The sequence below is a fragment of the Staurois parvus genome, unplaced genomic scaffold (genome assembly GCF_062004578.1).
Source record: "Staurois parvus isolate SC_StPar_1 unplaced genomic scaffold, SC_StPar_1.0 ptg000191l, whole genome shotgun sequence".
Lineage (NCBI taxonomy): Eukaryota > Metazoa > Chordata > Amphibia > Anura > Ranidae > Staurois > Staurois parvus.
In genome coordinates, this window is record NW_028317987.1 from 2,675,713 (window position 1) to 2,699,149 (window position 23,437).

The following is a 23,437-nucleotide window of genomic DNA, read 5'->3' on the forward strand; positions in this document are numbered from 1 at the left end:
CAATCATAAATACTTTGCTTAGCAATTCCCCCAGTGAAAGTCCATGTACATTCCACCTGTGTGAATGGGGGTACAAACATAATTGTATCAGACTGCTGAGCTGATCGAATGTTCTTCATTGATTTACAATGGCAATAAAATATCACATAGAAGTGATTGGAGGTTCTATACAGCTGCAGATCACTTTTACAGCATATGAAGGGCCCCCTCCCACCACCAGTCCTGGGCTCTTCAGTTCCACCAGGGACCCTGGGACCACTGTAAGCGGTCAGCTGCACACAGTGGAGAAGGAGGAACATCCATTCCTCCAGCTCCTCTGTGCTGAATGAAGCCAGAAATGACAAGGATTTCATCTCTTCCTGTGTTGGTTCGGTGTTTACCCGGCCGATACACCCGGGATGCAGCTCATCAAACACATTTCTCATTGATCGGCTGCTTGGATGGATCAGGGGTGTTTAAGACTTAAATCTCTTAATAAAGAGGACCTGTCGCTGTCCAAGCTAACAGATGGGATGTTGGTAAACATCATGCAATTCTACATGTAAGTCCAGCACACGTATGTAAACAGCAGTTGCATGAAACATGTGAGGTATCGCAGCGAATGTCAGAGTGAGAGCAATAATTCCAGTTTACTGTAAAACAATAATTTCCTTTGATCATCAGCTCCATCTAGAGACCACAATGGGGTATGAGTCCTGAAAATACCTCACTGAATACAAATATTACAGTACTGTATTATGGCCACTAGATGGAGCCAAGGAAATCAGTGTGAGATAAAATACACCCAATATTCATCACTGCTGGGTGAATGTCGCTCACATTCGTTCCATTAATGATTTTTAAAAAATAGACTACAAAATCTCCCACCACAAAATGTACTCAGCCAATCACTGAGTTCTTCTCCTGCCATCAATGGCCAACCTGGTCCCACACTTCATCCATGTCTTTGGGGACCTCTGATCTCCTTATGAACTGTTCCTTCCATGATGAAGATCAGCCATGGAGTATATCTGAGGTGTATATCAGGGTGTGCTTCTTCCCCACATGAGAGCTGGGATGTCCAGCAACATTCATCTAGAAGACATTTCCCGCACTCAAGGCACAAATACACCTCCAGGGTTGTGTGGGATCCCTGATGTACAGGAAGACAGGACTTCAGTGAGGAACATTTCCCTCACTCAGGACAGGAAAGTGGCTTCTCCTCTGTGTGAGATCTCTGATGTTTGTAAAGACTGGACTTCACTGAAAACATTTCCCACACTCAGGACAGGAATACGGCTTCTCCACCTTGTGAGATCTTTATTGTATGACAAGTTCTGATTTTTTTACAATTTCCCACACTCACTTGTAAGTAGCCTCCTCCCCTGTGTGAGACCTCTGATGATGTTTGTAAAGAGTGAACTTCTGTGAAAAACATTTCCCGCACTCAGAACAGGAGTATGGCTTTTCACCCGTGTGAGACCTCAAATGTATGACAAGTTCTGATTTTCGTATAAAACATTTGCTGCACTCAGAACAGGAATACGGCTTCTCCCCTGTGTGAGATCTCTTATGTTTGTAAAGACTGGAATGCGTTGTAAAACATTTCCCACACTGTGGACAGGAATATAGCTTCTCCCCAGTGTGAGACCTCTGATGTACGGCAAGTTCTGATTTTTGTACAAAACATTTCCCACACTCAGTACATGAATACGGCTTCTCGCCTACATGCAATCTCAGATGTCTGGAAAGATGTGACTTGTATGAAAAACACTTCCCGCACTCAGGACAGGAATACGGCTTCTCCTCCGTGTGAGATCTCTGATGACTGTAAAGAATGAACTTTTGTGCAAAACATTTCCCACACTCAGAACAGGAATATGGCTTCTCACCTGTGTGAGACCTTTCATGTTTGACAAGATCTGATTTTTGTGCAAAACATTTCCCGCACTCAGGACATGAATATGGCTTCTCACCCACATGCAATCTCTGATGTCTGGAAAGATGTGACTTGTCTGAAAAACATTTCCCGCACTCAGGACAGGAATACGGCTTCTCCCCTGTGTGAGATCTTTTATGCACATTAAGATGGGATTTAAAACAGAAACCCTTCCCGCACTCAGTACAGGAGAACCTCTTCTCTGTTGGAAGGCCGGCCCGGTCCCGCACAGTCTGAGGTTCCTCAGGATACGAGGAATCCGATGGTCCATCTACACTGGGTGGTGCCGGATGGACATTGGAGGGAGCCGGGTTTTCTCCTGGACTATACTGTGTGATGTCCTCATCTTCTACTTTCCAGTCTGGAGACAAAGTGAGACAATCCTCGGAGGTTTTCCTCATCTCCCGGCCATGGACTAAAATACAAAGACAAAGAGGATTACTAGACAGGAGCTGATTGGTTCCCCCAAACCAGGACTCCGCCCACATCAGGCAAGATGGAGAGCACAGCTCAGGAAAGTGACCAGGGTATTACAGGCTGATATCACCCAGTCCCCGCCCTACTCTGGACCAATCAGTGAGCAGTATGGGTGGAGGAATGGATTTAGTGTTCATGACCCACCTGTGCTGATCTCTGTAGGAGTGTCCTCCTCTATAAATGTCCCCGTTATTCCATCCTCCTCCATAGACTGCTGATCATCCCTCACATACGCCTCTTCTTCTTCTGCTTTCACCTCAAATTCTATATCGATTGGATCTCCACTCTAAATCAAGGAAATGAGAGAAAATATCATCTGTAAAATATAAGGTCACATAAAAAAATCCACACATCATCTTTACAAGTCCATGTTCTAGATTCTCCATCCCACCAACCTTGTAATAGTGAGGGATGGTGTGACCTCCCTGTGTGGAATCCCGGGAATACAGAGGAGGGGGAAAACTCTCTGGTGGGTTCCTGTAGCTGGATGACTCCTCCATGGTGTCCTGGTACAGATCTTTGTGTTCTTCTAGAAGCTCTGACTCCTCCATCCCCCCATCCTCATCCTCCTCCTCTTTTATCTCTTCTTTAACCTCAACTTTAGGATCTCTCAGGTTTCCACTCTGAATATATAATAAAAATGACATCAATGGTAACAATGCAGAAAATGTACAGATCCTAATGATACTATCAGTGATTGTTCCTCATCTACCTGATGATGGTGAGGGATGGTGTGACCTTCCTGTGTGGAATCCCAGGAATACAGAGGACGGGGACATCTCTCTGGTGGGTTCCCATGACTGGATCCATCTGTAGGAAACACACACACTGACTGAATCCATTGTTTCTATGTGTTTATCAGATGATGGGGGATCTAGGTGGATCCTCCGTACTGCTCTCTCCTTTACAATAAAGTCTCCTCTTACCCGGTGATGTGAGGGGCGGCTGATTGTCCATCATGACGTCCTTGTAGAGATCCTTGTGTCCTTCTAAATACTCCCACTCCTCCATGGAGAAATAGACAGTGACACCCTGACACCTTATAGGAACCTGACACACACAATGATACAGTCACCATCCAGACACATCCCTTGTCTGTTACTGGAGAATGTCCCAGAATTCCCGGCACCGCTCACCTCTCCTGTCAGCAGCTCAGTGATCTCTCTGGTGACTTCTAGAATCTTCTTCTTCTTTCTCTCTTCTATCAGGGAGGGAGGTGGAGGCAATGTGATGTCATATGATCTCCAGACTTCACAGGAGGAAAACTCTACATCTGAACACAAAGAGTCACATCAAATGATATTCCCAGAATCCTCCTCACCTCTCCATTCAGGTCTCCATTTTATTAAAGCCCCACTTCAGGCTGAGGTATAATTCCCCCCCACAGGACCCCCACACTACGCAGGGTATAGGCTTGTTGCAGCATTCTGATGTCATTACATACAACGCAGGACCAACAGTCCCACTTTACATGTGAGGATACCAAGGGACCCCACATCCTAAGAGCATCAGAAAAAATCAGATGGAGGGACATTGGGAGGAGGAGCTGTGAGGTCAGTGTGATGTCATAGGATTCTCTGCCTCTGGATGGAGGGACATTGGGGGGAGGAGCTGTGAGGTCAGTGTGATGTCATAGGATTCTCTGCCTCTGGATGGAGGGACATTGGGGGGAGGAGCTGTGAGGTCAGTGTGATGTCATAGGATTCTCTGACTCTGGATGGAGGGACATTGGGAGGAGGAGCTGTGAGGTCAGTGTGATGTCCTAGGATTCTCTGACTCCGGATGGAGGGACATTGGGAGGGGGAGCTGTGAGGTCAGTGTGATGTCATAGGATTCTCTGACTCCGGATGGAGGGACATTGGGAGGGGGAGCTGTGAGGTCAGTGTGATGTCATAGGATTCTCTGACTCCGGATGGAGGGACATTGGGAGGGGGAGCTGTGAGGTCAGTGTGATGTCATAGGAATCTCTGACTCAGGATGGAGGGACATTGGGAGGAGGAGCTGTGAGGTCAGTGTGATGTCATAGGATTCTCTGACTCCGGATGGAGGGACATTGGGGGGAGGAGCTGTGAGGTCAGTGTGATGTCATAGGAATCTCTGACTCCGGATGGAGGGACATTGGGAGGAGGAGCTGTGAGGTCAGTGTGATGTCATAGGATTCTCTGACTCCGGATGGAGGGACATTGGGGGGAGGAGCTGTGAGGTCAGTGTGATGTCATAGGATTCTCTGACTCCGGATGGAGGGACATTGGAAGGAGGAGCTGTGAGGTCAGTGTGATGTCATAGGACATATAGACTCTGGATGGAGGGACATTTGGATGGGGAGATTTGAGGGGTCCTCTATATGAGGCTCCCATGCAAACCAAATCCTTGTTCCTGGGTGCGTCCTACCTCTCCTAAACTGAAGAGTGAACTTTGACCTTTACCATCCAGAAATCTGTCCGGAATCTGTGGAAGTAAGCTGTCATGTGATCAGGTGACGTGCGGAGGAACGGAGTGTAAATAGCAGACAATTGTCTCCAGAGCCCCTAATGGTGGGGATGGATTTGGCGGCGTGCTGGTGCCAAGTTTCCTCCCCCCAGGGTCACTGCAGGTGTGGAGAAAAGCTGTGTAAGAGGATATGGAGGAGAGATGAGGAGGAGATCCAGGAATCAGGAGAAAGGTCAGGGCAAGCAACAGACGAGCGCATCCAAGAGACCAAGCCGGGGTCACTACACAGAAAATCAATCCAAGGAAACAACAGGCAGGACGAGGAATAGCAAGAAGGAGCTGAGAGACAAATGAGAATATTGCTCAGCCAATGGGAGATGATCTCAGCATGACTTCCATCATGAAGGAGATGAGGGGGAGGGGAGGAAGTCACTGAAGGTGACCATAGATCCATGGAAATTCAGCTGGTTCAGCAGGGATCGCTCACATTTCCATCCATGTGTGGCCACTGCCGGATAAAAGCCACTCCCCCAGCGGCTGCAGCCAATAGCTTCAGTGCTGATCTGTGTATTCTGAGAGCAGAGGAGTCCCCCCATTGTCAGAATACAAGAGTGCAGCGGGGAGGATTCCCCCCTCCACCTCCAATGTGTGGATGGGGGAATCACTTCAGTTTTTATGGTCATCCCGCTGGCTGAACGATAAAACTGAACCATGTAGGCCAGCTTTGGGAGCAAATATATTATCATCAACTCCTCCCCCTGAAGGGGTTCATCTTAAGGGGTTTATTCTCTCTGCCTGGACTATCCATGAATCTCCCTATTTTCCTTGCCTGGACTATCCGTAAATATCCCTCCTTTCCCTGCCTGGACTATCCATGAATCTCCCTACTTTCCCTGCCTGGACTGTCCGTGAATCTCCCTCCTTTCCCTGCCTGGACTGTCCGTGAATCTCCCTCCTTTCCCTGCCTGGACTATCCATGAATCTCCCTCCTTTCCCTGCCTGGACTATCCATGAATCTCCTTCCTTTCTCTGCCTGGACTGTCCGTGAATCTCCCTCCTTTCCCTGACTGGACTATCCGTGAATCTCCCTATTTTCCCTGCCTGGACTATCCGTGAATCTCCCTCCTTTCCCTGCCTGGACTATCCGTGAATCTCCCTCCTTTCCCTGACTGGACTATCCGTGAATCTCCCTCCTTTCCCTGACTGGACTATCCGTGAATCTCCCTATTTTCCCTGCCTGGACTATCTGTGAATCTCCCTATTTTCTCTGCCTGGACTGTCCGTGAATCTCCCTACTTTCCCTGCCTGGACTATCCATGAATCTCCCTACTTTCCCTGCCTGGACTGTCCGTGAATCTCCCTCCTTTCCCTGACTGGACTATCCATGAATCTCCCTATTTTCCCTGCCTGGACTATCCGTGAATCTCCCTATTTTCCCTGCCTGGACTGTCTGTGAATCTCCCTACTTTCCCTGCCTGGACTATCTGTGAATCTCCCTACTTTCCCTGCCTGGACTATCTGTGAATCCCCCTATTCTCTCTGCCTGGACTATCCATGAATCTCCCTATTTTCCCTGCCTGGACTGTCCGTGAATCTCCCTATTTTCCCTGCCTGGACTATCCGTGAATCTCCCTCCTTTCCCTGCCTGGACTATCCGTGAATCTCCCTCCTTTCCCTGACTGGACTATCCATGAATCTCCCTATTTTCCCTGCCTGGACTATCCGTGAATCTCCCTATTTTCCCTGCCTGGACTATCTGTGAATCTCCCTATTTTCTCTGCCTGGACTGTCCGTGAATCTCCCTACTTTCCCTGCCTGGACTATCCATGAATCTCCCTACTTTCCCTGCCTGGACTATCCATGAATCTCCCTACTTTCCCTGCCTGGACTGTCCGTGAATCTCCCTCCTTTCCCTGACTGGACTATCCATGAATCTCCCTATTTTCCCTGCCTGGACTATCCGTGAATCTCCCTATTTTCCCTGCCTGGACTGTCTGTGAATCTCCCTACTTTCCCTGCCTGGACTATCTGTGAATCTCCCTACTTTTCCTGCCTGGACTATCTGTGAATCCCCCTATTCTCTCTGCCTGGACTGTCCATGAATCCCCCTATTCTCTCTGCCTGGACTATCCATGAATCTCCCTATTTTCCCTGCCTGGACTGTCCATGAATCCCCCTATTCTCTCTGCCTGGACTATCCATGAATCTCCCTATTTTCCCTGCCTGGACTGTCCGTGAATCTCCCTATTTTCCCTGCCTGGACTATCCGTGAATCTCCCTATTTTCCCTGCCTGGACTATCCGTGAATCTCCCTCCTTTCCCTGCCTGGACTATCCATGAATCTCCCTCCTTTCCCTGCCTGGACTATCCGTGAATCTCCCTCCTTTCCCTGCCTGGACTATCCATGAATCTCCCTATCTTCCTTGCCTGGACTATCCTCTTCCCCTTTTTTGGGTACACAGACGCTACCTTCCTACCCTGATTGTCTCCCAGATTTCAATAAGACTCTGTGTTTATCATGCTCCGTGTGTGTTCTGTCCTGCCTACACTTCCATCACATGAACCATGTAGGCCAGCTTTGGGAGCAAGATATATTATCATCAACTCCTCCCCCTGAAGGGGTTCATCTACGTATTACCTCCTCTGCTGCCAGATCCAGGAACGTCTCCTCTCTACTTCCTCATTCATGGAACTTCCTGTCTATACCTGACATCACTTCCTGTCTGTACCTGATATCACTTCCTGCCTTTACCTGACATCATTTCCTGTCTTCCATAGAGACTTCCTGTCTGGGTAGAAGTGAGATCCCCACCTGGTGGAGCTCAGAGGAACTGCAGCCCCGAGAAGCGTCTGGTAGTGTGACCCCGGCCTTGTGCTGGGTGTGTATGGACTGTAGATCCTTATAGAGGGGTCACCTCCACTCCCACCAAGGGGGACAGAAATATATGACTGCTCGGGGGAGGGGTTTTGGCCCACAAGGTGGGGATCTCACTTCTACCCAGACAGGAATTCTCTATGGAAGACAGACAGGAAGTGATGTCAGGTACAGGCAGGAAGTGCTGTCAGGTATAGACAGGAAGTGATGCCAGGTACAAACAGGAAGTGATATCAGGTACAGACAGGAAGTGATGTCAGGTAAATACAGGAAGTTCCAGGGGATATGTGAGTAAGCAGGAAGTAGAGAGGAGACATTCCTGGATCTGGCAGCAGAGGAGGTAATACGTAGATGAACCCCTTCAGGGGGAGGAGTTGATGATAATATATTTGCTCCCAAAGCTGGCCTACATGGTTCAGTTTTACCGTTCAGCCAGCGGGATGACCATAAAAACTGAAGTGATTCCCCCATCCACACATTGGAGGTGGATGGGGGAATCCTCCCCGCTGCACTCTTGTATTCTGACAATGGGGGGACTCCTCCGCTCTCAGAATACACAGATCAGCACTGAAGATATTGGCTGCAGCCGCTGGGGGAGTGGCTTTTATCCGGCAGTGGCCACACATGGATGGAAATGTGAGCGATCCCTGCTGAACCAGCTGAATTTCCATGGATCTATGGTCACCTTCAGTGACTTCCTCCCCTCCCCCTCATCTCCTTCATGATGGAAGTCATGCTGAGATCATCTCCCATTGGCTGAGCAATATTCTCATTTGTCTCTCAGCTCCTTCTTGCTATTCCTCGTCCTGCCTGTTGTTTCCTTGGATTGATTTTCTGTGTAGTGACCCCGGCTTGGTCTCTTGGATGCGCTCGTCTGTTGCTTGCCCTGACCTTTCTCCTGATTCCTGGATCTCCTCCTCATCTCTCCTCCATATCCTCTTACACAGCTTTTCTCCACACCTGCAGTGACCCTGGGAGGAGGAAACTTGGCACCAGCACGCCGCCAAATCCATCCCCACCATTAGGGGCTCTGGAGACAATTGTCTGCTATTTACACTCCGTTCCTCCGCACGTCACCTGATCACATGACAGCTTACTTCCACAGATTCCGGACAGATTTCTGGATGGTAAAGGTCAAAGTTCACTCTTCAGTTTAGGAGAGGTAGAACGCACCCAGGAACAAGGTATTGGTTTGCATGGGAGCCTCATATAGAGGACCCCTCAAATCTCCCCATCCAAGTATCCCTCCATCCAGAGTCTATATGTCCTATGACATCACACTGACCTCACAGCTCCTCCTCCCAATGTCCCTCCATCCAGAGTCAGAGAATCCTATGACATCACACTGACCTCACAGCTCCTCCCCCCAATGTCCCTCCATCCGGAGTCAGAGAATCCTATGACATCACACTGACCTCACAGCCCCTCCTCCCAATGTCCCTCCATCCAGAGTCAGAGAATCCTATGACATCACACTGACCTCACAGCTCCTCCCAATGTCCCTCCATCCAGAGTCAGAGAATCCTATGACATCACACTGACCTCACAGCTCCTCCCCCCAATGTCCCTCCATCCAGCTCTTTTTTCTTTTATCCAGTACTCTTAGGCTGTGGGCGGACCCTTTACATCCTCAGAACTAAAGCAGAACTGTTGATCCTTCATTTTATGTAATGATGTCAGAATTCCTTATAGCCTGCGTAGTGTGGGGGTCCTGTGGGGGGGAATTATACCTCAGCCTGAAGTGGGACTTTAATAAAATGGAGAGCTGAATGGAGAGGTGAGGAGGATTCTGGGAATATCATTTGATGTGACTATTTGTGTTCAGATGTAGAGTTTTCCTCCTGTGAAGTCTGGAGATCATATGACATCACATTGCCTCCACCTCCCTCCCTGATAGAAGAGAGAAAGAAGAAGAAGATTCTAGAAGTCACCAGAGAGATCACTGAGCTGCTGACAGGAGAGGTGAGCGGTGCCGGGAATTCTGGGACATTCTCCAGTAACAGACAAGGGATGTGTCTGGATGGTGACTGTATCATTGTGTGTGTCAGGTTCCTATAAGGTGTCAGGGTGTCACTGTCTATTTCTCCATGGAGGAGTGGGAGTATTTAGAAGGACACAAGGATCTCTACAAGGACGTCATGATGGACAATCAGCCGCCCCTCACATCACCGGGTAAGAGGAGACTTTATTGTAAAGGAGAGAGCAGTACGGAGGATCCACCTAGATCCCCCATCATCTGATAAACACATAGAAACAATGGATTCAGTCAGTGTGTGTGTTTCCTACAGATGGATCCAGTCATGGGAACCCACCAGAGAGATGTCCCCGTCCTCTGTATTCCCGGGATTCCACACAGGAAGGTCACACCATCCCTCACCATCATCAGGTACATGATGACAAATATTGGTAGTTGTGATTTATACACAGCATGTTTGTTACAATGAATGTTTTATTATATCTTTCAGAGTGGAATCCTCGGGGATGATAATATTGATGTTAAAGAAGAGTATAAAGAGGAGGATGAGGAGTATGGAGTGATGGAGGAGTTTTCAGAAGGACACAAGGATATGATGGAGCCCCCTAATACCAGGAACCCACCAGAGAGATGTCCCCATCCTCTGTATTCCCGGGATTCCACACAGGAAGGTCACACCATCCCTCACTATTACAAGGTTGGTGGGATGGAGTATCTAGAACATGGACTTGTAGGGGTGATGTGTGAATTTTTTAATGTGATATTCTCTCTCATTTCCTTGATTTAGAGTGGAGATCCAATCGATATAGAATTTGAGGTGAAAGCAGAAGAAGAAGAGGCGTATGTGAGGGATGATCAGCAGTCTATGGAGGAGGATGGAATAACGGGGACATTTATAGAGGAGGACACTCCTACAGAGATCAGCACAGGTGGGTCATGAACACTAAATCCATTCCTCCACCCATACTGCTCACTGATTGGTCCAGAGTAGGGCGGGGACTGGGTGATATCAGCCTGTAATCCCCTGGTCACTTTCCTGAGCTGTGTTCCCCGTCCTGTATTCCTGGATTTCTCTCGGATAATCTTCCTTCTCTGTGCTGCAGACACAATTTATGTATCAGTTCTGGTTGTTTCCTCACTCTCTGACTAAGGTCCATGAATAAAGAAATGACCTGGTAGGAGATCAGAGGAGCCATTTCCTAGTTCCCTTGAGGGTGGAATTGTAAGCTCCTCAGAGACCAAGCTGCCTGATGTGGACGGAGTCCTGGTTTGGGGGAACCAATCAGCTCCTGTCTAGTAATCCTCTTTGTCTTTGTATTTTAGTCCATGGCCGGGAGATGAGGAAAACCTCTGAGGATTGTCTCACTTTGTCTCCAGACTGGAAAGTAGAAGATGAGGACATCACACAGTATAGTCCAGGAGAAAACCCGGCTCCCTCCAATGTCCATCCGGCACCACCCAGTGTAGATGGACCATCGGATTCCTCGTATCCTGAGGAACCTCAGACTGTGCGGGACCGGGCCAGCCTTCCAACAGAGAAGAGGTTTCCCTGTACTGAGTGCAGGAAGAGTTTCCATTTTAAATCCCATCTTAACGTACATATAAGATCTCACACAGGGGAAAAACCACATTCCTGTCCAGAGTGTGGGAAATGTTTCCATTTTAAATCGGGTCTTTATGTGCATAAAAGGACTCACATAGGTGAGAAGCCATTTTCGTGTCCTGAGTGCGGGAAATGTTTTTCACAAAAGTCCAATCTTGAAATACATCGGTTTCTGCATACAGGTGAGAAGCCATATTCCTGTTCTGAGTGCAGGAAATGTTTTTCCCAGATGTCCACTCTTTACAGACATCAGAGATCTCACATGGGGGAGAAACCATATTCCTGTATTGAGTGCGGTAAATGTTTTGCGCAGAAGTCCAATCTTCATATACATCAGAGATCTCACACGGGGGAGAAACCATATTCTTGTTATGAGTGTGGAAAATGTTTTGTACAAAAATCAGAACTTGCCAGACATCAGAGAACTCACACGGGGGAGAAGCCGTATTCCTGTCCATGTTGTGGGAAATGTTTTTCAATGAAGTCAAATCTTTCCACACATCAGAGATCTCACACAGGAGAGAAGCCGTATTTCTGTCCTGAGTGCGGGAAATGTTTTTCACAGAAGACCAGTCTTTCCAGACATCAGAGATCTCACAGAGAGGAGTCACAAATTTCCTGTCCTGAGTGAGGGAAATGTTCCTCACTGAAGTCCTGTCTTCCTGTACATCAGGGGCCCCACACAACCCTGGAGGTGTATTAGTGCCTTGAGTGCGGGAAATGTCTTCTAGGTGAATGTTGCTGGACATCCCAGCTCTCATGTGGGGAAGAAGCACACCCTGCTATACACCTCAGATATACTCCATGGCTGATCTTCATCATGGAAGAAACAGTCCATAAGGAGATCAGAGGTCCCCAAAGACATGGATGAAGTGTGGGACCGGGTTGGCCATTGATAGCAGGTGAAGAATAAAAATGGAGTCCTGCCCTGTGATTGGCTGAGTACATTTTGTGGTGGGAGATTTCACACTTGGAGGTGTGATTTATAAACAAATAACTGAACAGATGTGATCCGCGTTCTCCAAGATGAATGTTGGCTGGATTTTATTTTATATTCGGATTTCCTGGGTTCCATCTAGTGGTCATATTTTTGCATTGTACTGAATTGTGGGAAACGTTTCCCATTATGGGGTAGATGGAGGCGACCATCATAGGAAATCCCGGAGTTACATTCCCTCCAGGATCTGGTTGAATTTTGGTCACATACGCTCAGTGAATTCTTGGTACATAGACCCCTCCCTTGGTCTCCTGGCCAGGCCGGGATCTGGTCACATGGACTCAGTGAATTCTTGGTACATAGACCCCTCCCTTGGTCTCCTGTGCCAGGCCGGGATCTGGTCATACGCGCTCAGTGAATTCTTGGCACATAGACCCCTCCCTTGGTCTCCTGGGCCAGGCAGGGCTCTGGTCACATACGCTCAGTGAATTCTTGGTACATAGACCCCTCCCTTGGTCTCCTGGGCCAGGCCGGGATCTGGTCATACGCGCTCAGTGAATTCTTGGCACATAGACCCCTCCCTTGGTCTCCTGGGCCAGGCAGGGCTCTGGTCACATACGCTCAGTGAATTCTTGGTACATAGACCCCTCCCTTGGTCTCCTGGGCCAGGCCGGGATCTGGTCATACGCGCTCAGTGAATTCTTGGTACATAGACCCCTCCCTTGGTCTCCTGGGCCAGGCCGGGATCTGGTCACACGGGCTCAGTGAATTCTTGGTACATAGACCCCTCCCTTGGTCTCCTGGGCCAGGCCGGGTTCCATCCAAATCCCTGAGATCATTCTCCCGCACTTCTTAGTCCAGCACACACTGAGGGATGTCAGTCATTAACCCCGTCACACCTCAGGGGAAAACACATGTTAATGCCTAAGCACAATTTTACAACTTTGACCTGTTAGTAAACCCGTCCGTATCATCACACCTACTTTGTACATCGGGGTGGATTATACCGCGCTGTTTTCTATTAACAAAGGAAAACTGACCTAAAATTGTAAACAAAACATTTTTTATTTAATGTAGCTGTGTGTTTCTTGCTGCTGCCATAACCAACTACAAAAAACAACCCAAAATCATTCCTCCAGGTCCTGCCGATGGCAGGGATCCCACACATGTATGATAGTTGTTGTTTGTACCCGCAGTACAGCCCACACACCATACGGAGCATTTTGCTGCGACTATTATCCTGACACTGACACTAATTTCAACATCAAAATAAAAATCCTCACAAAATAATACTGACCCTGACTCTTGAACTTGACCTTTGACCCTGACCTTGACCCAAACACTACCCCTGACACTGACCTACATCAAGCCTTCATCTAGGTATTTTTATTTATTTATCCCTCCCTCCTGACCGGGCCATTTTTTGCGTTATGGTGCTGCGTTACTTTAATGGACAATTGCGCGGTCATGCAACGCTGCACCCTAATGAATTTGCCTCTGTAAAAAAAATGTCATGATAAATTTAGGGCAAAATGTATTCTGCTCCATGTCTTTGCTAAAACAAATCCCAATACATGTAAATTAATTGGTTTACATGAAAGTTATAGCGTCTACAAATAGCGGTGTAGATACTGGGATTTTTTTTTCTAATACTAGTAATGGTCAGTGACTTATAGCGGGACTGCAGCGGGTATTCTGGTACTGGAGGAAACTGACTTGGTGTCACTGACATCTCCAGTGACACCAATACAGTGATCAGTGCTAATAAAAAGCACTGACACTGTACTAATGGCACTGGGCAGGAAGGGGTTAACATTTGGGATGATCAAAGGGATAACTGTGTGCTTTTTCACTATGGGGGCTGTGTGTGTGCTTCACTGTGTGCACACTGCTATGCAGAGCCATACAAAGCAGTGCGCAGGAGCTGACAGGGAAGAGATCTGTATTGTTTATACACAGGTCTCTCACCCATCGGTGATACACAGCAATTGCCGGGTGCCGGCAGGGAATCACTGTCTGGGATCCAGTGATTGACAGCTGAGGCCACCAATGGTGGCGCAGGTAGGGCATGCACATGTGGCTCACACGTGCCCCCTACCCAGAAGTGCAAAATCATGTATATGTACATGAATTTACACACCCCTCTGCCCTGTAGTAGTATTTCTGCTATATGGTGGTGGGAAAGCAGTTAATATATTTATTTATATACACTTTTAACACACACTTTTTTTTCTTTCAGAAATGACAGAGAGAGATACAATGTATAATAGAATGTATATAATGATACGATGTATAATAGAATGTATATAATGAGACAATGTGTAATATAATGTATATAATGATACAATGTGTAATAGAATGTATATAATGATACAATGTATAATAGGATGTATATAATGATACAATGTATAATAGGATGTATATAATGATACAATGTGTAATAGGATGTATATAATTATACAATGTATAATAGGATGTATATAATGATACAATGTGTAATAGAATGTATATAATGATACAATGTATAATAGGATGTATATAATGATACAATGTGTAATAGGATGTATATAATGATACAATGTGTAATAGAATGTATATAATGATACAATGTATAATAGAATGTATATAATGAGACGATGTGTAATAGAATGTATATAATGATACGATGTGTAATAGAATGTATATAATGATACGATGTATAATAGGATGTATATAATGAGACAATGTGTAATAGAATGTATATAATGATACAATGTGTAATAGAATGTATATAATGATACAATGTGTAATAGAATGTATATAATGATACAATGTATAATAGAATGTATATAATGAGACAATGTGTAATATAATGTATATAATGATACAATGTGTAATAGAATGTATATAATGATACAATGTATAATAGAATGTATATAATGAGACAATGTGTAATATAATGTATATAATGATACAATGTGTAATATAATGTATATAATGATACAATGTGTAATATGATGTATATAATGATACAATGTATAATAGGATGTATATAATGATACAATGTGTAAAAGAATGTATATAATGAGACAATGTGTAATATAATGTATAATAGAATGTATATAATGATACAATGTATAATAGGATGTATATAATGATACAATGTGTAATATAATGTATATAATGATACAATGTATAATGTAATGTATATAATGATACAATGTATAATAGAATATATATAATGATACGATGTGTAATAGAATGTATATAATGATACGATGTGTAATAGAATGTACATAATGATACAATGTATAATATGATGTATATAATTATACAATGTATAATAGGATGTATATAATGATACAAAGTATAATATAATGATACAATGTATAATAGGATGTATATAATGATACAATGTGAAATAAAATGTATATAATGATACAATGTATAATAGAATGTATATAATGATACAATGTATAATGGGATGTATATAATGATACAATGTATAATGGGATGTATATAATGATACAATGTATAATATAATGTATATAATGATACAATGTGTAATAGGATGTATATAATGATACAATGTATAATATAATGTATATAATGATACAATGTATCTCTCTTCCATTCAGAGAGAGAAAACAGGGGGTGGGCTTCATAGTGACTGATGCTATCACAGCGATTATGTGACCCGGAATTGAGAGTTCCATGACCCGGGGCTCTCAGTGACACCCCGGTCTTTGTGCTGGGAGTGCGCCATGCGGTGTGCTCCCAACAAAGACAGGTACACAAATTAGCGGCCCCACGGAACAAATCCCAGGTCTGAGAGGCATGCACTCAGCGTCAGGGGGTTAAACCAACACTATGACACCAGCCATTGATTTAAAATGGGAAATTCTTCATTTGGTCTTTAGATGGCGCTAAGTATCCTAGGAATTCTCACCATCCAATAGACAAATGTGGTATTTTCCATGTGAAATGGATAGAAACCCTTCAAGCAGCTCAGCAAAGAGCCTCCTACCATTGGTCCCCCCATCCCATTCACACAGAAGGAATGGACTGTACCGGCACTTCTACCTGGGGGAGTTGTTGTTCCATTTATTAATAGACTCCTAAATGTCAGGAGACGATTATTTATTGTATTTATTATTAATACTTCCCTACCCGGCCAATTCTGACATTCCGACATGTAAAAGTCATTATTTGCTGGGAAATGACTGAGAGCCCCCAAATATTATATATAAGCAGAGACCCTGGAGAGGAACATGGTTGCTGGTACAATATTTGTTGCTCCGTATTTCTGCAGATTTTTTTTAATTACATTTTTTAGAAAAGAAACTTTACCTAATGTTAGTGCAGCAAACACAATATAATACCGTTTTGGGGTAAAAGATGATGTTATGCCGAGTAGATACCTAACATGTCACGCTTTAAAATTGCAAACGCCAGTTGTGGTGGTTTATGTAATAATTTGTTGTAAATACGTAGGGCGGAGTCCTCTCCCTTAAACAAAATATCGCAGTTCCTCCAGCCGTTAGAATACGGCAAATATTTAAGAAACCAATAATTTGGACACCATAATAATTTGATCACCACTTAATAATATACCTTGAGTTCTTTTTTACCAATATGATTTTGTTACCATATACACAAAATTTGCCTTTTTGATAAATACATTTATTTATGTACAAAATTTATATATATATTAATACAAACGCAAAATACTGGTGATGACTATATTCGTACACACAATCAAACATATAATATGCTAATATCTACGGTATCATACAGGTTATGGTTATCAAGGAACTTAAAACAAATTTATGAGGGATTAGTTGTCACCTATAGTGCTTCAGATATTATTTCCATTTTCCCGCGGCCGTAGGGAAATAAGAAAGTGTCTCTGATAATTAGCACCACAACAACATTACAAATCAGTTAGTATGCAGTATATAACCTCAATACCAATACTCAAAAAGTTACATTAATAATTATTCAGAGAGCCTAAATACACTCCTAACCACACAATAAAATGGTGTAAATCTTAATAAGTTTTAAATATCAAAGAAAATTACAATATTTTGGCACAGTCTCACCACTCCCAGAATCTCGATTTTGAGGCCTCCCAGTGGGATGCAGTTGGGAAAAGAAATGTTTCTGGGCAGTCAGGCACCAGAATTTAAATGAGCATCAGCATCTCTGGTGGAAATCTTTTCCTTCAAAATGGCCTTCAAAAATAAAATGGCAGCTGGAAGTTCTCAGCAAAATGGCCGCAGGTAGCAAGTGAGTATAGTGCAGTATATAGTGGCAACAGGGTAGATAAGTAGTTTCAGAAGTAGTAACAGTCTTAGAAGTCTTTAGCAGATCAGAAGTCTTTAGAAGAAGTTTTTTAGAAGAAGTTTTTACGTTTTTTTTTCAATTTGAGGTGTATGCTCTTTTATACCATACAAGTCCTTTGTTCTGAGGGACCTCCCAACAGGCTTGTTGATTGGACGGTTGAGAGGTTTGCGTACCTAGAGGTTCCTGACCTGTCCACTGGGGACAGTCAGGTATTACAAATGAACTGGTGGTCTTAATGATGACTCCCCCTCTGATATAAACAGTATGTCTTTATGGATCAAATATATGTCCTATTCATGTATAGATGATTTCCCTTCTAACTCTTGGATAAGGACCATAGAAATATATGAATATATTCGGTTTCTCATTTTTCTGATATATGAACTGTATTGTAATGGCTGATTTCCTTTGGAAATACAGAACTTACCCAACTCACAAACCATCTTATATTTTATAACTTCAGTTGAGTGGTTTGCAGTAGCCAACTTTATTGAACAGATTTTGGTGTGTGGAAATATCCCCTTGTTAATATTTCCGTTGATATAAGCCACACTTTTCTTATGCTGTTTTTATTTTACATTCATTTCAGAAGACCCCCATCCATTGTTGGGTAATTGGGGTAAACAGATTGGACTGGATTTTAACCTCAGGATTCAATAGCCGATTGTGACAGTTCAGAGGTTTTGTTTGGTGATCACACACCTTCCAAGGTTTTGGGGGAGCTTAATCCCACGATTGTCAATTATGGTCCGGTGTTTGGTCACCTGAAGAAATTCAAATAGTGGTGGTTTAGCCTCATTGTATCTTAGACAAATTTCTTCCACTCATTGTTTTTTGTAACTTACTAGAAGGTCACTGGAAATCAACCCAGGATGTTAACCCATGGCAGTCAGCTGGGATTCCCAATTTGAGATAATATAATTTTTCTTAATAAACAGTCCAAAAGTCATCATACAGTGGAACGGCGCCAAACTACGGGGCCTAAATACCCCCCATAGGTGTCACTCAGGTTACCAGTGTAGAGTTACACAGGAGGTCTGATGCCGGAATTATCGCTCTCACTCTGACATTTCCAGCCATACCTGTGTGGAGACACGTGTGGTGAGAACACCGTTTACAACGCGAGGTGGACTTTAGTATGTTAGCCTTTGTGTGCAAACACGGGGGGTGTGATTTAATTTTTTTAATTATTTCCTTAATTTGTTTTCTATTTTTGCAGTGTACCAATTCTTTGCATTACTTTTATTGCTATCAGACAAGTTCTCTTTACTGAGACATCCGGGGTCTAGTGGACCCCAGATCCCAATCTGACCATAAAAACATCCAATCAAACCAAGATCAGTTCATTCTGATGCTTTCACAAGCTGGAAATGGCTTGTTTACATCTGAGTGACTCTGGAAGTGACACAATCCTCGTTGCTTCTACATCCACGGGGGTTCCTTTATCCAGATCACAGCTCACCTCCTCATAGATTGTTAATAGGTTGGTCTTATCAATGTAAGGGACCACTACACTGACTACTGATATAAGGGGGTCCTTCTCCCATTGGTCACCAATGTAAGGGACCACTACACTGATCACTGATATAAAGGGGTCCTTCTCCCATTGGTCACCATTGTAAGGGGCCACTACACTGACTACTGATATAAGGGGGTCCTTCTCCCATTGGTCACCATTGTAAGGGGCCACTACACTGACTACTGATATAAGGGGTCCTTCTCCCATTGGTCACCAATGTAAGGGACCACTACACTGACTACTGATATAAGGGAGTCCTTCTCCCATTGGTCACCATTGTAAGGGGCCACTACACTGACTACTGATATAAGGGGTCCTTCTCCCATTGGTCACCATTGTAAGGGGCCACTACACTGACTACTGATATAAGGGGTCCTTCTCCCATTGGTCACCAATGTAAGGGGCCACTACACTGACCACTGATATAAGGGAGTCCTTCTCCCATTGGTCACCATTGTAAGGGGCCACTACACTGACTACTGATATAAGGGGTCCTTCTCCCATTGGTCACCAATGTAAGGGACCACTACACTGACCACTGATATAAGGGGTCCTTCTCCCATTGGTCACCAATGTAAAGGACCACTACACTGACCACTGATATAAGGGGGCCCTTCTCCCATTGGTCACCAATGTAAAGGACCACTACACTGGCCACTGATATAAGGGGGCCCTTCTCCCATTGGTCACCATTGTAAGGGGCCACTACACTGACTACTGATATAAGGGGTCCTTCTCCCATTGGTCACCAATGTAAGGGGCCACTACACTGACCACTGATATAAGGGAGTCATTCTCCCATTGGTCACCATTGTAAGGGGCCACTACACTGACTACTGATATAAGGGGTCCTTCTCCCATTGGTCACCAATGTAAGGGACCACTACACTGACCACTGATATAAGGGGGCCCTTCTCCCATTGGTCACCAATGTAAAGGACCACTACACTGGCCACTGATATAAGGGGGCCCTTCTCCCATTGGTCACCATTGTAAGGGGCCACTACACTGACTACTGATATAAGGGGTCCTTCTCCCATTGGTCACCAATGTAAGGGCCAAATACAATGACCACTTGGGATGATCTCTGGGTTTAGTGGTCGGAGAGTAGGGATGAGACGACAGTACAAACCAAACTTTGCCTGTTCCGGTCCCGTGTTTTGCAGGAGCCGATCATCACATATGGAAGAGACATTTCTACCACTTCTATATACAGTGAGGAACAGAAGTATTTGAACCCCCTGCGATTCTGCAAGTTCTCCCACTTAGAAATCATGGAGGGATCTGAAATTCACATTGTAGGTGCATTCCCACTCTGAGAGACAGAATTTAAAAAAAATTCAGGAGATCCCATTGTATGATTTGTAAAGAATGTATTTGTCTCGCACTGCTGAACAGAAGTATTTGAACACCTGAGAAACAGCAAAAATTCTGGCTCTCACAGACCTATTACTCCACATTTAAAAAGTCCACCTCTACTCCACTCATTCATCTCACTTAGTAGCACCTGTCTGAGCTCTTTAAAGACACCTGTCCACCCCACAGTCAGCCAGACGCCAACTACTACCATGGGCAAGATCAAAGAGCTGTCAAAAGACACCAGAGACAAAATTGTGGACCTCCACAAGGCTGGAAAGGGCTACGGGGCAATTGCCAAGCAGATTGGTGAAAATAGATCAACTGTTGGAGCAATTGTTAGAAAATGGAAGAGGCTAAAGACGACTGTCAGTCTCCCTCGGACTGGGGCTCCATGCAAGATGTCCCCTCGTGGGGTATCACTGATGAGAAGAAAGGTGAGGAATCAGCCCAGAACTACAAGGGAGGAGCTGGTCAATGACATGAACAGAGCTGGGACCACAGTTTCAAAGGTCACTGTCGGTAGAACACTACGCCGTCATGGTTACAAATCATGCATTGCACGGAGGGTTCCCCTGCTCCAGTCATCACATGTCCAGGCCCGTCTGAAGGTTCCCCTGCTCCAGTCATCACATGTCCAGGGCCGTCTGAAGGTTCCCCTGCTCAAGTCATCACATGTCCAGGGCCGTCTGAAGGTTCCCCTGCTCAAGTCATCACATGTCCAGGCCCGTCTGAAGGTTCCCCTGCTCCAGTCATCACATGTCCAGGCCCGTCTGAAGGTTCCCCTGCTCCAGTCATCACATGTCCAGGCCCATCTGAAGGTTCCCCTGCTCAAGTCATCACATGTCCAGGCCCGTCTGAAGTTTGCCAATGGATGATCTGGATGATCTGGATGATCCAGAGGAGGCATGGGAGAAAGTCATGTGGTCAGATGAGACCAAAGTAGAACTTTTTGGTCTAAACTTCACTGGTCGTGTTTGGAGGAAAAAGAAGGATGAGTTGCATCCCAAGAACACCATCCCTACTGTGAAGCATGGGGGTGGTAACATCATGCTTTGAGGGTGCTTTTCTGCGAAGGGGACAGGACGACTGCACTGTATTAAGGAGAGGATGAATGGGGCCATTTATTGTGAGATTTTCAGCAATATCCTCCTTCCTTCATTCAGAGCATTGAAGACGGGTCGTGGCTGGGTCTTCCAACATGACAACGACCCGAAGCACACAGCCAGGAGAACCAAGGAGTGGCTCCGTAAGAAGCATATCAAGGTTCTGGAGTGGCCTAGCCAGTCTCCACACCTAAATCCAATAGAACATCTTTGGAGGAAGCTGAAACTCCGTGTTGCTCAGCGACAGCCCCGAAACCTGACAGATCTAGAGGAGATCTGTGTGGAGGAGTCGGCCAAAATCCCTGTTGCAGTGCAAACCTGGCCAAGGACTACAGGAAACGTCTGACCTCTGTAATTGCAGACAAAGGCTTCTGTATCAAATATTAACACGGATCTTCTCAGGGGTTCAAATACTTCTGTTCAGCCGTGCGAGACAAATACATTCTTTACAAATCATACAATGGGATTTCCTGAATTCTGTCCTCAGAGTGAGAATGTCCTGCAATGTGAATGTCAGACCCTTCATGATGGAGAAGTGGGAGAACTTGCAGAATCGCAGGGGGTTCAAATACTTCTGTTCCTCACTGTATAACAGCATCCCGCTGTCACTGGTGCCTGAGGAAGACATGGATGGGTACAGCGGCCACACCCCCAGGAATCAGTGATGTCATTGGGAATCCCTGCCATGTAAGGAAGGGGGCGAGGATAGCAGTGACATCACTGACCAAATATGGTCACTGGTCACATTTGGGTAATGAGGTCCCACCATCCCTGTCCCTTCACTTATGTAGATGATGACAGTTCAGGGAGCTGTCATTGGGCTGGTGCTATTGTCGGGTACTATATACCCCATACTCATTCACATGGGACGGTATATGGGGGCCCCTTGTTATTAAAGGGGGTTTCCAGAATCCAATATGACCCCCACCCACAGATCCCCACACCCACTAGCTAAGGTGCTATGCCTGGGGGAATCCCCCCTGGTAAGGTGACCCCCATGTTGTGGGCATGTGGCCTGGTATGGATCAGGAGGGGGGGCACACTACAGCCCCCCTCTGCACTCTGTATGGTGGGCTGTATATGATATACTGCTGACCCCCGCACTCTGCCCCGTTATTGAAGGGTGTGAGGTGTCACCGAGGAGCAATGTTCTATATTGAAGTTTGCCATCATTGCACCGACACACACAATAGTTTTTGTTCAATAAATGTTTTATTATAATTTTACATTTAACAAGATTGAAGCATAAAAATCAGGAAATAGTAAAGGAAGGAATCCGATTGGTCAGGAAGATCCCTTGTCTGGAATGTGGGGGCGGAGTCATTATTATTGGTGTACAATACAATACACAACATGTTCCATTATTATAACAAAGTATTGTAGAAAAGATCCCAACATAGAAAATGGGGGAAAGGAGGAAATAAAGGCGGATATGAAGGGGAATCTGTGTACGGGGAACACCTTAACAATCACCACCATTTTATTCTCCAGGGCCTCTGATGTCACAGAATAGATGTTTGGGGGTTTATCTCATCTTCAGGACCAAAATCTGCATTTTCCCATGTGTGCAAAATCATGCAGAAACAGCTCTGGCAGTGAGAGGGTTAATGTGGGCTAGATGGGATCCCTCTGCTGGGGTGACATTAGAGCTCCCCCTAGCTGCAGCCTGGTAATAACATTGCTGGGAGGTCTCTTCATTTCTCTGCTCCATACTTCCCGTCTATATAAACGTCTCCTGACATTTGGGGGTCTATTCATAGAATGTTTGTATAGCAATTCCCTCAGTGAGAGTTCATGTCCATTCCTCCTGTGTGAATGGGGGAACCAATGTTATTAGGATCACATCTGAGCTGCTGGAATGTCTTCCATTCATGGAGAATACATTGAAAACTTCTTCTCCTGCCATCAATGACCGA

General features: G+C 45.2%; 2 protein-coding genes across 2 annotated transcripts in view; one reads left to right on the forward strand and one right to left on the reverse strand.

The window, feature by feature from the left end:
• Positions 1 to 1,273: 1,273 nt before the first annotated feature.
• LOC149461864 (uncharacterized) overlaps positions 1,274 to 23,437 on the reverse strand; it is a 309,357-nt gene continuing 287,193 nt past the window's right edge. Inside the window, 1 exon segment of the mRNA XM_089677653.1 lies at positions 1,274 to 2,120. Coding sequence (XP_089533779.1) covers positions 1,342 to 2,120 — 779 coding nt within the window. The 3' untranslated portion in view covers positions 1,274 to 1,341.
• LOC149461865 (uncharacterized) lies at positions 9,374 to 11,996 on the forward strand. The gene is made up of 2 exons (XM_089677697.1): positions 9,374 to 9,397; positions 11,181 to 11,996. The coding sequence occupies exons 1-2, from the start codon at positions 9,374 to 9,376 to the stop codon at positions 11,907 to 11,909; spliced, it is 753 nt and encodes a 250-aa protein (XP_089533823.1). The 3' UTR covers positions 11,910 to 11,996.

Excerpts from the sequence above, each read along its gene's own strand:
- LOC149461865 (XM_089677697.1), top strand. The coding sequence starts at position 9,374 with ATGTCAGAATTCCTTATAGCCTGC. Across the intron at positions 9,398-11,180 it reads CAGAATTCCTTATAGCCTGC|ACTGTGCGGGACCGGGCCAG; the intron begins GTAGTGTGGGGG and ends GAGGAACCTCAG.